General features: G+C 57.1%; 5 protein-coding genes across 5 annotated transcripts in view; 3 read left to right on the top strand and 2 right to left on the bottom strand.

Moving 5' to 3' along the window:
• Positions 1–1,336, bottom strand: part of ACRALDRAFT_206122 (uncharacterized protein) — a gene marked incomplete at both ends in the record, with an annotated part of 4,389 nt that extends 3,053 nt beyond the window's left edge. The window contains 2 exons of the mRNA XM_071021963.1: positions 1,071–1,159; positions 1,285–1,336. Coding sequence (XP_070878814.1) covers positions 1,071–1,159; positions 1,285–1,336 — 141 coding nt within the window. The remainder of the gene's footprint in view (positions 1–1,070; positions 1,160–1,284) is intronic.
• Positions 1,337–1,469: 133 nt separating this feature from the next.
• On the top strand, positions 1,470–8,249 carry ACRALDRAFT_1074067 (uncharacterized protein; the record flags this gene model as incomplete). The annotated part of the gene is made up of 2 exons (XM_071018196.1): positions 1,470–7,002; positions 7,075–8,249. The coding sequence occupies 2 exons, from the start codon at positions 1,470–1,472 to the stop codon at positions 7,707–7,709; spliced, it is 6,168 nt and encodes a 2,055-aa protein (XP_070878813.1). The 3' UTR covers positions 7,710–8,249.
• Positions 8,250–8,515: 266 nt separating this feature from the next.
• ACRALDRAFT_2045455 (uncharacterized protein) lies at positions 8,516–10,766 on the bottom strand (the record flags this gene model as incomplete). Its single annotated transcript, XM_071021511.1, has 7 exons — positions 8,516–10,039; positions 10,065–10,148; positions 10,211–10,359; positions 10,391–10,404; positions 10,483–10,523; positions 10,553–10,672; positions 10,758–10,766. The coding sequence occupies 7 exons, from the start codon at positions 10,764–10,766 to the stop codon at positions 8,516–8,518; spliced, it is 1,941 nt and encodes a 646-aa protein (XP_070878812.1).
• A 391-nt stretch (positions 10,767–11,157) lies between these two features.
• Positions 11,158–11,598, top strand: ACRALDRAFT_1027134 (uncharacterized protein; the record flags this gene model as incomplete). Its single annotated transcript, XM_071014810.1, has 1 exon — positions 11,158–11,598. The coding sequence occupies one exon, from the start codon at positions 11,158–11,160 to the stop codon at positions 11,596–11,598; it is 441 nt and encodes a 146-aa protein (XP_070878811.1).
• Positions 11,599–12,388: 790 nt separating this feature from the next.
• Positions 12,389–13,757, top strand: ACRALDRAFT_1046843 (uncharacterized protein; the record flags this gene model as incomplete). The annotated part of the gene is made up of 4 exons (XM_071015470.1): positions 12,389–13,162; positions 13,250–13,352; positions 13,434–13,523; positions 13,588–13,757. The coding sequence occupies 4 exons, from the start codon at positions 12,389–12,391 to the stop codon at positions 13,755–13,757; spliced, it is 1,137 nt and encodes a 378-aa protein (XP_070878810.1).
• Between the last annotated feature and the right edge of the window lie 550 nt (positions 13,758–14,307).

Genomic DNA, 14,307 nt, shown 5'->3' with positions numbered 1-14,307 from the left:
CCCCCCCCCCCCCCCCCCCCCCCCCCCCCCCAATGACATGAAGTAACACGTGGTAGTCAGCCCTAGCAGACTACCTATGGAAACAACTTGAACGAGCGAGGTGAAGTGTGCTCGTAGACCGAGCACATACAACTCACACAACTCATGTCCGTCTACCTCGTCCGCCGTTGTCGACACAAGCGAGGGACTCTTCCTGGACGGACGGGTAGAGCAATAACTGACAGGAACACAAAGAGAACTCTACCTAGGCACGGCACTACAAGGCCTTGAACCCAATGCAATGGTCTGTGCTGAGGACAGAGAACAAACATTGTACGAATATACCCAAGGTGATCAAGAGGAGCTTTCCTGATTAGATAAACATACAACGTACACACAACATTAAGTACTATAAACTGGCGATTGTGTACTTGCTTAGCTCAAATACATCCAGATGTCCAAGGGGATACTCCACTCCAGCGTATTAACCAATCATTGGTCAGTATGCTGGTTCATCTCATCGCGTGATTGGCTTCTCACCTCACCTTTCCCCCTCCTTGGACACTTCAGATAAGTAGGTATCTGTTCAATCAGACACTAATACATCAAGGTACTAAGACGTCAAGACGTTCAGGGGTAAGAAGTCAATTTGCTGCTAGCGAGCGAGGTGCAGCGCAAACAAGCTTAATTTTTTCTTCCTTCCTCACTTCTCCAGGGCGGTCGTTCGTTCCTGCTTTGGTCGTGGGAGGATCAAAACGTTGCGTACTCCTCAGTTCATTTCATTCGATATACTGAATCTCTACATCATACTCGTTGGCGGCGACCAAAGGCACGGAAAAGTTCCACGATCCTAGGACAACGACCCCGTTGATCCTCTGCAACGATCTTTTTTGATATCCACTACCCCTTGAAATACCCACTTTCGTGCAACCGTATGTCCACTCCCATCCCCAGAGCCCGACCATCGACGCACGTCCGTCTTCTACCAATCTGTTCATTGCCTGACTTCCGTATCAAACCAGTTCTTTTGGGCGTTGTTTCATCCTTCTCTTCCCGATTTTGTTCGACAGCGACGATATATTCGTTAATACTGGCTGCTTCCGGACCTGCAGCCCATCGAGTCCCTTGCTCAAGATACCCTGTTGATATACCCATTTGCGATCCTTCTGCTCGACGACGACTGCGGGATCGACCTGCAAGCATCCGACCGTCCGATTACACTTCACTAAGCTAGACAAGACGATACGAAAGACCGAAACGAGGAAAAAAAAAAAAAGCCAGCAACCAGATGAAGCCCTAAATCACCCCGCGTTTCGCCCAGGCAGTCATCTAACCGCGTCGGGAACCGCGCCTTCATGATCATTATTATTTTCCACCCTCGCGTAGCGACTATTGCCATTGTAATCAGTATCGGGCTCGGAACCACTTGCTCCTACTTATAATCTTCAACCTATACTTGGGCATCGAGCATCCATGATCAGAAGCCTCCCATGCCCTGGCAACCGTTGCTCCGAATCGCCTTCGCTGTCGCGACCTACCCTTTCGCTGCCACGGAACCGGCCGACCTACCCCTCGAGATTGGCGATGAGCTCTACATTATCGAGGAGACGCCTGACGGCAACTGGCTACGAGGCTACCTTGTAGCACCTCCGAGCCTGCTCACGGGCCTCACCTCGGTAAAAGGTCAGACTCTAGAGGCACGCGTCTTCAGTGGCATTTTCCCCCGCAGCTGCGTCGAGATCCGCGAGTTTCTGGGGGAATCCGAGGACACGGACGATAACAGCGATGCCACGGACGACGAAAACCATCCCAGGCGAGACCAACGCCTCGTGGAGAGCGACTCGGCCAAAGCCGGACTCGTAGCGGATGCCGACGAGAGAAGAAGGTTGCCGCCACAGGATAGACACCGCTCTGGCCTGCGGCATCCGGAAAGCCGACTCCACAAACTTCCGAGAGAGCTTCCCAATGGCACCCATGGCAGCCTCTCCGTGCCCGTCAAGCGCGAGCCCGGAGCTCCCCGGCCGCCAGCGCCCGTCCCCATGCTCAAGATTGGCGACGAATCTCCCACATCGGCCGCCGAACCCCTCATCGACGAAATAGCAAGCTGCCTCCGAGAATGGCACTCCACGAATCTACACGAACTCCTCCTCACTCGCCAATACTCCCGACTTGACCAGCTCTCCCACCTCATCAACTCCCTGTACTTAAGCCGGCAGCAACTGCTTCATAACGTCCTGACCAACCACGAGTACGAAAAACTTCGCGAGAAAACCGTCTGGGATTTGGTCCGCGTCAATAAGCTCTGCGACGGAGAAGTCATCGTCCGCGATCCCCGGGAGCGGGGCAGGGTTCTGACGGGCGACGATTCCATCGTCGAGACGACCAAGCTACAGTCCACCATGAGCCTCCTCGACGAACCTCCCCAGCCGACGCTCGAGTTGACCGCCTTGCACCATTTGCTCGTCGACGTTAGGGGATTCGCTGGCGCTTCCTCCGAGGAAACGTCTCTTGCTGTCTACCTCCTAGCCAAGTCCGCCGGTGGCCAACTGATACCATTGTCTGAGACCTTCACAGTCGAGATTCCGGCTGGTGGAACCATGGGCAGCTTGGCCAAGTCCGGCCAGCTCAAGACATTATTCGCGGACCTATCGGCGCAGGACATCGGCGACGTCCCTTCCGTCGAAACCGAGCTATACCTCGTAATCAAGGTGCGAGCAACCCAGCCAGTCGTGGGCGGTGGCAAGCCCGAATCGAGATCGGGGCAGAGGTCACAGCCATTCGGCAAAGAACCACCAAAGCCCAACTCCGCCAGTGGGAAACAGACAATAAGAAGGAGCCTCATGTGGGGGGGGAAAGGCTCGCGATCCGCCTTCTCTCGTGGCCGGGAGGTCGCTAAGCTCGACGCCCTGACGGAGCAGCAAGAACTCGGCGAAATCACGCCCGCCGAAAGTCGTGACGGCTTCCAGCCTCCGAGCACTACCGGCTCCTTGTCGCGCACCGCCTCTATCGACGACAGCCATAATGGCCATCATGTCATGGCGGAGAGGATGGTCGGCGTTGGGGTTCTCAAGCTGAACTCGATCATGAAGCAGAGCGACTCTATCGAGCAAGTCGTCAGTATCTGGTCACCCTCTCCATCCCCACCGTATGCATCTGAGAAGCAAGGCCTCGAGGACTCGGACGGTTTGATCCGTGAACTCCTAGACAGCCGCTCGGGTCATTACGAAAAGTCACGGAGGGCCGAACGGGTGCAGGTACAGCTGAGGGCATTCAACCACCCCGATGCGGACTCGCTGATCAAGGCCACGCCCACTCTGCTGTCCGGGGTCTGCAAGACGAACAAGATGGGGTTTTCTGGCGCTCCGACGAAGCCCAGATCGGATATTTATGTCACATTAGACCTGGCGACTCTTTCTAGGCACACTCTCCTCTCGAGGTTCGGCGGAAACCCGACGGCCATCCCCAGCAACGTACATGGCAACAACTTGCAAGTGACGCTCGAGGTGCGCAACAACCAAGGCAAGAGGGTAGAGGATTGCATGTTCGCGTCATCAAACTCGGAAGGCGTCTCGGTATGGAAGTCCCTGGCTGCGGAAAAGGGCGAATCGTGGAACCAGACCATCCGTCTGTCGATCTCTCCACGTGACGTGTTCACCACACACATCGTCATGCTCCTCTCCGATGCGCCGAATCCGCCCTTTGCCGTTGCTCACATGCCTCTGTGGGGCCAGCAGGCTTTCGTCCGAGACGGCGCCCATGCCTTGCTTCTCTACAAGCTGGACGAAAACACGTCGACGGCCCAGGGCCCAGGTTCCGGCAAAGGGGGATATCTCTCCCTTCAATGGAGCGCGCGGGGCGACAGCGAGCACTCGGCCGAGGTCACGGGCCCGCTGGCCACATTGCGGGCTCAAACCTATCTTTGCAGCACTCGCTTCTCGCAGGACAAGGCGGTGCTCGGTCTGCTCAAGTGGAAGGAAGCCCCAAAGGAGGAAGTCCCGAAGGTGCTCAACCATCTGATATTCGCCCCTGAGATTGAAGTGGTCAAGCTGCTCAGCGACGTTCTCGATGCTCTCTTTGGCATTCTTGTCGAGTATTCCGGGAACGACGAGTTTGAAGACCTCGTATTCACCGCCTTGGTCAGGGTGCTGGGTATCGTACACGACCGGAGATTCAACCTGGGCCCGCTCGTGGACCAATACGCCGAAAACCGCTTCAATTACCCCTTCGCGACCGCGTGTCTTGTCCGGTCGTTTACTCGGTTGCTGAAGAATCCGACTGAACCCGAGACCTCGCGCAAGCTGCGGTCGACCTTCAAAGTGGTCCGCCACATCTTGAAGTTCATCACCCATGCGAGGGGCCAGCAAAAGGCCAAGGAAGCCGGGATAGGAATCACAACTTCGTCGCCCGGCTTCACTCGCCACCTCCGGAGCATATTCAAAGCACTGGACGCCATGATGCGTAACCCGGCCCCCGTCCTGGTGGGCAGCCAGACCCTGGCCGTCCAGCATTTCCACACCTGGCTGCCGGAGCTGACGGGTCTCCTGACCACCGAGGAGATACTCCACGTCGCCATTGACTTCATGGACGCATGCTCAGAAGTCAAGGGCAAACTGGTACTGTACAAGCTCGTCCTCATCATCAACTACTCCAAGCTGGACTTGTTCTCCCATCCGGAACAAAAGGCCGCACTCACCGCGAATACCGTCCGATGGATCGAGCCGCACTGGGGCCATCAGGAGCAGGTCACTGATCTCTGGAAGGATCAAGTGCGTCTCTGCTGCTCCGTCCTGGCCACGCAACTGGATTCTCTGGGCCCGGAAATCCCCGATCACATTCCGAAACTCATCGACTCGTACCTCTGCATCAAGGCTGCTCCGACCCAGTCTCGCAACCGACTCTCTCTCCTTTTCCCCATGTCATACCCTTTCACAACGAAGCCCATCACCGTCGCCGACGACATTACCTACAACGAGTCGCTTATCGAGCTGTCCGCCATCCTGTCGGCGGTCTCGAATTCCCCCAGTGGCATGCAGCTCGAGTTGGGCGACGAGGACACGTCGCTGCTCCTGGAGAACGTGCTCCGCGTGTACATGAGCATCCTGCGAGGAGAAGCCTTCCCCTCACACTGGCTGAGCGTCCATATCCACCACCACAAATCCATCATGAGGTCCCTCCAGTATCTTTCCAACATCATGCTGGAGTCCTTCCTACCCGACCCCGACGACGCGGAGCATTTCAGCACCGAGCTCTGGAAGGCGTTCTTCAGCACGCTGCTCAAGCTCGTCGGTAGTCCCGGGCTGGCCTTGGAAACCTTCCCCGAGCAGAAGCGCAGGGCCGTGTGGAAGATTGCGGGAGATGTGCGAGAGCACGGGGCAGAGCTGCTCCGCCGGACATGGGAGGCCATCGGTTGGGACGCTACTCCCGAGGAACGGACCAAGTACGGCTTGCAAAAGCTGGGTGGCTATCAAGTCCAATATGTCCCGACCCAGGTCGGCCCCATTGTCGAGCTCTGCCTTAGTGTGCACGAGGGTCTTCGGCGCATGGCGGTCGAGGTCCTCCAGACCATGGTGGTGAGCGAGTGGACACTGGGCGAGGATCTTTCGGTTATCCAGACCGAGATGATCGACTGCCTCGACCAGTATTGCAAGTCAAAACCCCTGACCGAGAGCATACTCCAAAAGTTGTTCGTCTCCGAGCTGCTCGAAAGGTTCGAGCCGCTGTCGCAGATTCCCGACGACCCTCTCTATACGGCTTTGCGCGATCTCATCGGCACGGTCGACGAGTTCCTCGACCTTCTCGTGGCCGTCCACAGCGGAGATGTCACCAGCGAGGCCTCGCACCTGATCAACCGCCTCAGGCTGATGGAGTTCCTCCGCGACATGCAAAAGGAAGAAATCTTCATTCGATATGTCCATCAGCTGTCCACGCTCCAAAGCGAATCCAGGAATCACACGGAAGCCGGCCTCGCCCTGCGACTCCACGCCGATCTGTACGACTGGGATCCGACCAGGCAAGTCGCCGCACTCTCGGAACCCGACTTTGCGGCGCAGACGCACTTTGAGAGGAAGGAACGCATCTACTTTGAGATGATCAAGCACTTCGAGGAGGGTGAGGCTTGGGGTGTTGCGCTCGCTGCGTACAAGGAACTCCAGGTCCAGTACGAGACCAACGTGTTCGACTTTGCGAAGCTCGCGAGGACCGAGCGGGCGATCGCTACCATCTACGAAACCATTAGCAAGAGCGATAAGCTGGTGCCGAAATATTTCAAGGTCGTGTACAAGGGGCTAGGGTTCCCTCCCAGTCTCCGCGACAAGGAGTTTGTGTTTGAGGGTTCACCGACAGAACGCGCCTCCGCCTTCACCGATCGCATGCAAGAGCAGTACCCGTCGGCGCAGATCATCACGGGGGGCGATGTGGACGACGCCGAGGGCCAGTACCTGGTCATTTCCGCCATCTCGCCTCATCGGGACCTCTCCCATCACGTCTTCCAACGATCACGCGTTCCCCATGTTATTCGTGATTACCTCATCTCCTCGGGGCCCCAGACCTTTTCCATATCTTCCAAGCGCAACACATCTGGACCGGTGACGGAGCATTACGCCGAGAAACTGGTCTACACCACCGCCGACCCCTTCCCCACCATCCTCCGCCGTAGCGAGATTGTTCACATCGACGAGATAAGGCTGAATGCCCACCAGACCGGCCTGGAGCGCATCGTGCGCAAGACGCAAGAAATGTCTGCCATTGAGAAGCGCCTGTCCGAGGGCGATGAGGAAAATGCGCAGCTTCTCGTGGACGCCGTCAGTGTTTCCGTCAACGCCAACTCGGAAAACAGTGTTTCCTGCTACCGGCGACTTTTGCCTGTCCCCGAAATGGAGGATGAGGAAGTCGAGCTGAGTCCACAGGACAATGCCATCTGGATGGCTCTCGTGGACCATGCTATCATGCTCAAGAGGTGTCTGGCTACCTTCTCGCGGAGTTCTAATCCCTCGCTCAACCGGGTGTATGAGGAACTCCAGCCACGTAAGCAGAACCACATCCATATCCCCACTGTTAATGATTGTCAAGCAGCGATTAACGTCCCCGCTTTCTTAGACTTTGAGAGCACGTTTGCAGCCGAGATCAGCATGTTCGCGCCACCCCAACCGCTACGAGAGACTCCTGCGGCACCGTCGCCGACCTGGCGGCGCTCAACCCGATGCGAACTGGGATCACCACCACAGAGCTCAATGGCAGCCGTCATGTCAAACGGGCTCAGCATCCTGTCCGAAGAAGCGTCGGTCGTGCAACCGGTATCGATCCGACCAGGACGCGGGGCCCGCCTGAGTCTCCTGGGCGGCCGGAAGAGGGACCCGTCTTCATCGCCGCAGACGAACGGGGATAAGTCGGGCGCACACGAGAACGGGGAGGTTTTGAACGGCCGAAGCAAGAGCATGGATAGGGACCCGAACTCGCGGCGAAATTTCTTTCGTAGCCCCGCCGTGGGGGGCACGCCGCCCAATGGAGCGGCGGATGCCGAGGGGAGCGAATGGGTGACGGATTCGGGAGGGCGGCAGAGCTCGGACGTGCGGTCCAGCACCGCGGATAAGGAAGACGACGAGCGGCTTCCTCCTAGCGGCGGGAACGGGTTGACGAAAAAAGGGAGCGTCCGCAAGCGGTTCAGCATGCTACGGTTGGGGAAGAAGACCAGCCGGGGCAACGTGCTGATGGGAAGCGTCGATGAGGAGTAGGACTTCTTGGAGATGGTCCGGCAGTTGGGATACGTTGACATGAAGACGGGCAGGTGGCAATATCCCGTGTCGTGATACCACCATTCTTTTAATGTTTTCTTATTAATTCCCTTTCTTCTTTCTTTTGCCCTCTTCCCTTCTTTGCCTTGTCTTCTCGACTTACTTTGTCCCTTTTACCACTTTTTGTTATTCCCACTCTTTCTTGTTCTACTTTCTTGTACGACCTTGGGTGGTGGCGAGGCCGTCTCCCCTTTGTTTTTTGATACCATCTGTTAAGAGGATAGGCGAGATGCTCCCATCGAGGATGTGTCGGCGTCGTTGGATAAAAGGGGCTAAGGGGAGAGGACGGCATGCAAATAATCCCGAGGTTTTGGGAGTATAAACTATCTACTAGAGGTTCAGTTGTTCTGTCGAGTGTTTCTCCGGTGGAACTAGGATATAGGAGATGGCTAATGGTGAAAGCCCGTAGCTACGTAAGGCATGGAGGAGACCTTTGGCTACCATGGACTTTATATATTGAGCGCCCGTTCCAAGGTTTGGTCTGTCCAGGGCTGGACGGACTGTAGTGAGTATAAACAGTCAACGTTTGACTGCTAATTCGTGTTTGTTGGATGGAGTTGGCCATGAGATCCAAAACGTGAATGATTTGTTACTCGTCCATCTGTAGAGGGATTGTGTGATGGTTTTGTCGTGCTGGACGTCCAGGTGCCTTGGGCCGATTACATTATGGTATTACATTGCATTAGCTCCTTTGCATGGAGACAGCCAGTAGTCTCTGAAAGACCTCTCGGGCCAAAGATAGCAGGCTAGGTGCGTAAAGCAGAGGCGACGCCAATAAGGCCGGCAAAAGGCCACGACACGGCCAGCCTGTTGCGAAAGCCTTTCCGACGGCGCTCCTGGTCGACGTCGACCTTGACCTTGTCGTAAACGGTGGGGAGGGTGGAAGCGTGGTACTTTTCCCTGAGGCCGTCGTACCAGTCCCTGTCGTAGATGCTCCAGAACTCGTCCTCGGTGTAGTACGCGTGGGAGTAGAGGACCTTGCGGCCGCCGAGATGGCGGAGTTTCGCCTCCAGATCGCGGTTCACGCGGACAAAGTCTTCCAGGGTGTCGGAACCCTTGGCTTTGCCCCATACGCCGACGTTGAGCACGGGTACAGGGTCAGCGGCGGGTCCACGATCGGGTTGCTCGGTGGTGGTGGCAGTGGTGGTAGTGGAAGACGGGTGGAACGTGGGCTGCTGGATGGGAGGAAGAGGGCAGAGCCATAGGGGCCAGATGTCGAGGTTGTCGGCAACGTAGTCGATGAAGCTCTCGACTGTGGCGTATGGTAGGGACAGATCGTGGACGAGGTAGCGGAAGGTCATGCGGCTTCCGCCGCCCAAGCCGGCACGGAAGAGGGCGCGGGTGTTCATGATGCGGTTGAGGAGACGGCGGGTTAGGCGGTTGAAGGGGACCACGCGGGCGTAGCGGAAGGCGACTTCGCCCATCCAGAAGCCGCCGCGGTCATATCGGAAGAGGTAGTCACGGATGGGGACGAGATCCGTCCTGGGCGAGGGCGGCGGTGGGGAGGAAACACGGTCACGAACATGCAGGTAGTACCACTGGTCGTTGGGACGTGTGAAGGTCTGAGGATGACGGGATGAGGAGGAAGAGTCCTTGGGCGTCGGGTCATCGGTCATACGACCGGTGATGATGACGCTGGAGGTGGACGAGAAGATGATGCCCTCTACAAAGTCGTTTTCCGGGTTCTCCGTCTCGCGCTGTAAGGCGGAGATGCCGTCCTTGACAGAGGGATATTGATCATATACGAGCTCGACGTATCCCCCCGCCGGGATGAGACGCATCTCCAACTTGGTGACGATGCCAAGGGTGCCGAGAGCGCCGGACGCGCCTCGGAAGAGGTCGGGTCGTTCCTCGGAAGAAGCGGTCACCACTTCCCCGGTGGCCAGGACCATCTCGATGGAGGTGATTGCGCTGTGAAACCCTCCATGGCGGAATGACGAGCTTTCACCTGCCGACCCGGCGAATCCGCCTCCGACGGTGATGCCGGGAAATTCCATGACGACCGGTGGTACGAGATTCAGGGGTAAGGTAGCGTCGACAAGACGGTCCATGGGGACGCCGGGCTCGACTATGGCGGTCCGAGCCTCAGGGTCGACGTGGAGGATGCGTGAGAGGACGCTGATGTCCACTGTGGGTTGGCCGTGAGGAGGACGCGTTGAGTTGGTTGAGCCGTGAAAGATGCGGAAGGGCTCGCCGCGGGTGTGGAACGCTCTGACGTCGTCCGCTATGCGGCGAATATCGGCTTCGTGCGCCTCCATGATGGCCAACGGCTGGTGGGGAGGAGAAGGGACTGACAAAGTTGTTATAGGTGTGTCGATGGAAGTGAGATGACCTACGGTGAGTTACTTCGGTCACCGAGGTAAGCTGAGGTACGATGTACTTTGTACAACGACAACGGTGAGTCAGCAAACTGCTTAGTAACCCTCCTCTGGTCAGGTCACATAGTTGGCACCGGCCACGTCCTGCAACGCTGTATCCCGCGACCTGGTACACCATACAACACAAACAGTTTGGCCGAAGGCGAACCGGTTTCTCGTCGGACTGGATGGATGGGTGTCCGGTGTGTGCAGTGCCACGTACGTCGATTGTGCTGCACCAGCCCGGGATGTACTACGTGCCACTTCGCCCCAGCACGCTGGGAGGTGTAGAGGCCGTATAGGTCGACACGATCCTGATCGTATCGTCCTCGTAGTGATAAGTACCGTATCACGACGGGTCGTCATCCTGTTCCCTCTCCCATTTGGGACGCTTCATCTATGGCCAGGTCATCCTGCGTGGTGTACTGATCCAGGCCGAGGGCGTAGAACTCGTCGCGTTGGATACGAATTTTGTGCTACATCCGACTCCTGTTCGGACTGCCATAATTTAGTACTCCCATCCGGTCGAGTTGCCCGGAGATTGTGCTGTCTTGAGTATCATGAATGGCAGGATCGGGAGGTAAAATGTTGACTTCAAATTTCCATTTCGGCCAACTTATTTTAGGCGTACAACGTCCATCGGTGAGTCGGTGTGCCCTGAACCGTTCGCGACTTGTTAGATGCAAAGCCTCTATAATTGCAAACCGTTGGTGATTGGGAATATCACATTATGCGAGGCCCCTTTGCAGGGTCCATCCCCTCCACCCCACCCCATCCGGTAATCTCCCGTCTCGAACCCCTCCGTCTCATCAGCCGTCTGACGATCCCTCACCGCCTCAAACACCGCAATTGGTGCCTTGGAGCGCCTTCTCCCTAACCGTAAATTACACACGCTCTCCTTCGTCAGGTCACTTCTCATCAAGGCATCGGGCCTCCTCCCTCGGAACCCATCCTCCATCGTCACCTCCGATCCCGGAACCTCCCCTTCCACGCGCACCGCACCGACCCTGGCACCAACAGAGCCGCCCACCATGTCCGGCCTCGAGTCCCCCGATATTGCCGCGGCCTACGAAGCTGTCCGCTCCGACAAGGACCCGGCCAACTGGCTCCTCATATCGCACGCCTCGGCGACCTCCAACGAGTTGAGGCTCGCCAAGACGGGCACCGGCGGCCTGTCGGAGCTGGCCGGCGAGCTGGACGACGCACAGGTCCAGTACGGCTACGTGCGGGTCGAGTATGCCAACGACTCGGAGAGCACCCGCGTCAAGTTCGCCCTGGTCGTCTGGATCGGCGAGAACACCCGCGTCATGCGCAAGGCCCGCGTCAGCGTCGAGAGCGGCGACGTCCGCAGGGTCCTCAGCCACCACAGCATCCAGGTCAATGCGAGCGACAGGAGCGACTTGGATGAGACGGACATTGTGGCCCGGCTGCGCAAGGCTGGCGGTGCCGACTATAACGGTGGGAGGGGGTGAAGCTGGCGGCATACACCTCCTTTTCCTCTTTTCTGCGATAGTGTTTCTCGGGGCGTCTCGCATGGGTGGCATGGTTGGGGATCATTGGGTCGGTACAGTGGACCATTTTTTGATGGTATATACAAGAATGGGGGAAGCAAAAGAGAGGAACGGGCAAGGTACATGGAACATGATCACGACATATATACGATATAGCTTCTCCTGGGCGGTTGAGGGTCTTGAAAGAGCATTGATCTTGTTTGGGGACATAGCCAGCGATACCTAGATCTCGCATGCATTTTCAGATATTTACTCACAATCTGTCCACTCAGACATCACATTCCCATACTCTCTCTTGCTCGTGAATGTTGCGTGGCACTCGACTCTTACCGTCTCGCCAGAGATGTTTGAAGAGGCGTAGGGCGTTGAACAGGTTGTACCGCAACTCACCCAGTTTTATCCGTGACCAAGTTCTGCAACGCCAAGCTGTTACTCGGTGAGGGCAACCAGCTGTCGTGGAGTACAATATTCCGTAACTGGTGCTAGGTAGCTGTTCCACTGAGTGATGTAAGGTGGGAGATGGTAGGACGTGACCCTGGATCTGAACATGGGATGACGCCACGTTCCGCTACCGATCCCAGTTGGGGAGGACAACACGGCAACCAAGAGTTGCGGTTCCTAGGAGGCCATCAATAAGAAGGGGCGGGGTCTCTGCACCTCCAGCGCCCCAACCATCCCAAACTGACAAGACCAAGCGCCTCAGAAGAACACAGAAACGATACAGTCGTAACACGAGCATCTCAAACTCACCATGGATAGCGATATCGTTCCCGGCGAATGGATCGTGACATTCAAGCCCTACGCCAATGAAGCCATCGAAAATGAACACATTTCCTACATCAACGACCGCAACAGCGAACCAGGAACGCACTTCGACTGCCGCGTCGGCGACCGCTTCTGCCTGCCCGAGCTGCGTGGCTACTCGGCCAAGTTCGACGACGAAACCAAGGCAGAGCTGGAGCAGCGAGCCGAGGTGGCCACCATCGAACCCCTCCAGATTTACCGCCACTGCGCCAACCTCCAGCGCGACGCGCCCTGGGGCCTCGCGCGCATCTCCACCCGGGCCAGGCTGCCGGCCAACGGGCCCTACGAGTACCGATACGACAGCACGGGCGAGGGCACGGTGGCCTACGTGATCGACACGGGCATCAACGACGCGCACGAGGACTTTGAGGGCCGCGCCAGCAAGGGCGCCAAGTTTGTGAGCCGCGGTCCGGCCAGGGACGACGACGTCAACGGCCACGGCACCCACGTGGCCGGTACCATCGCGGGGAAGACGTACGGCGTGGCCAAACGGGCCGAGGTGGTGGGCGTCAAAGTGTTCAATGACTTGCCGCTGCCCGGCGCCACCACTGGCGATATCATCCGTGCGCTCCAGTGGGTTGTGGAGGAGGCGGAGAAGCACGGCAAGCCGTCGGTTGCCAACATGAGCCTTGGCGGCGGGCCCAGCGATGCCATGGATCGTGCCGTCGCCTCGACCGTTCGGTCCGGGGTCGTCGTCTGCGTGGCCGCTGGGAATAGCGGGGTATGTCGAGGTCGATCATTTCTGTGGTTTTGCCTGGGAGGTCTGCAGGAACGGTTTCTCGGGTGGCTAACGCTGGGGAGACATTAGCAACCAGCGGACGATGGTTCTCCGGCCCGTGAGCCGCTGGCCATCACGGTTGGTGCAACTGATATCCAAGATGCCGTTGCTTCCTTCTCGAACTGGGGACAAGGTAAAGTGGTCCCCCTTTCTCCTCCTCTCCCTCTTTCTCGTCAATATAGACACTGGGTTCTGAGTCACACGGACAAAACAGTGCTCGATATCTTTGCCCCAGGCGTGGCCATCCAGTCAGCCTGGATCAGAAGCACGACGGCGAACAGAACCATTAGCGGAACATCCATGGGTATGTGTTTGGGTCTGACTTGTCGTCCCTTGGTTCTGGGCCAGCGGTATTGACGATGTAATAGCTACTCCCCATGTTACGGGAACAGTGTGCTGCCTGCTCGGGCAGCAGAGGTTGGAGCCTCTCATGGTGATGCCGCAGCTTCAGGCCTGGGCGGACAAGAACAAGCTCTCGAACGTGCCTGATCGAACCATCAATGCGCTCGTCCAAGTATCTGACAATACAACTGTCTAAGCTGGGGGTATTGCAATCGGAGTGCACTCTGGATTGATCAGTTGCGGAGAAGAGATCAAGCAGATGACTCGGCTCCCAGTGAAATCTAGCCGCTCGGATATCTAGGTACGGGAAAATTGCATAACGTTTCACATTTATACATAAGTGAATTGATGTATTAATCAGATTGATACCCACCCCTCGCCCCGCATTCAGCAAACTCCGGGGGCCTCCACCTCCATCCTTTTCCAAGATGTGCCCAGTTTGTTCCTCCGTGACAACCTGGAACAGAAATCGTCCTGCGTTGCCAACTCAACGTGCTCCACGCAGTTTCTACTGACTCGCAAGTTTCCTCAAATCCGACTGGCGTCGTGGAAGGATGATGCCGGCACTCCTTGTTCGTAATTTGGAGCCCTACTATCGATAGATTCGTTACTTCACTCAGCTGTTCATCTTTCTTCCAGTATTCTAAACAGCCTCTACTTCCCTACGACAAAAGGGCGTTCGAGCCTTATTCCCACGGCTACGACGAGTGTTGTGATATTTCGGTGACCCTTCCCCGAGGCACGTC

Source organism: Sodiomyces alcalophilus (assembly GCF_042370955.1).
Source record: "Sodiomyces alcalophilus JCM 7366 unplaced genomic scaffold ACRALscaffold_1, whole genome shotgun sequence".
Taxonomy (NCBI): Eukaryota; Fungi; Ascomycota; class Sordariomycetes; order Glomerellales; family Plectosphaerellaceae; genus Sodiomyces; species Sodiomyces alcalophilus.
This window is presented reverse-complemented; position numbering and strand designations above follow the sequence as displayed.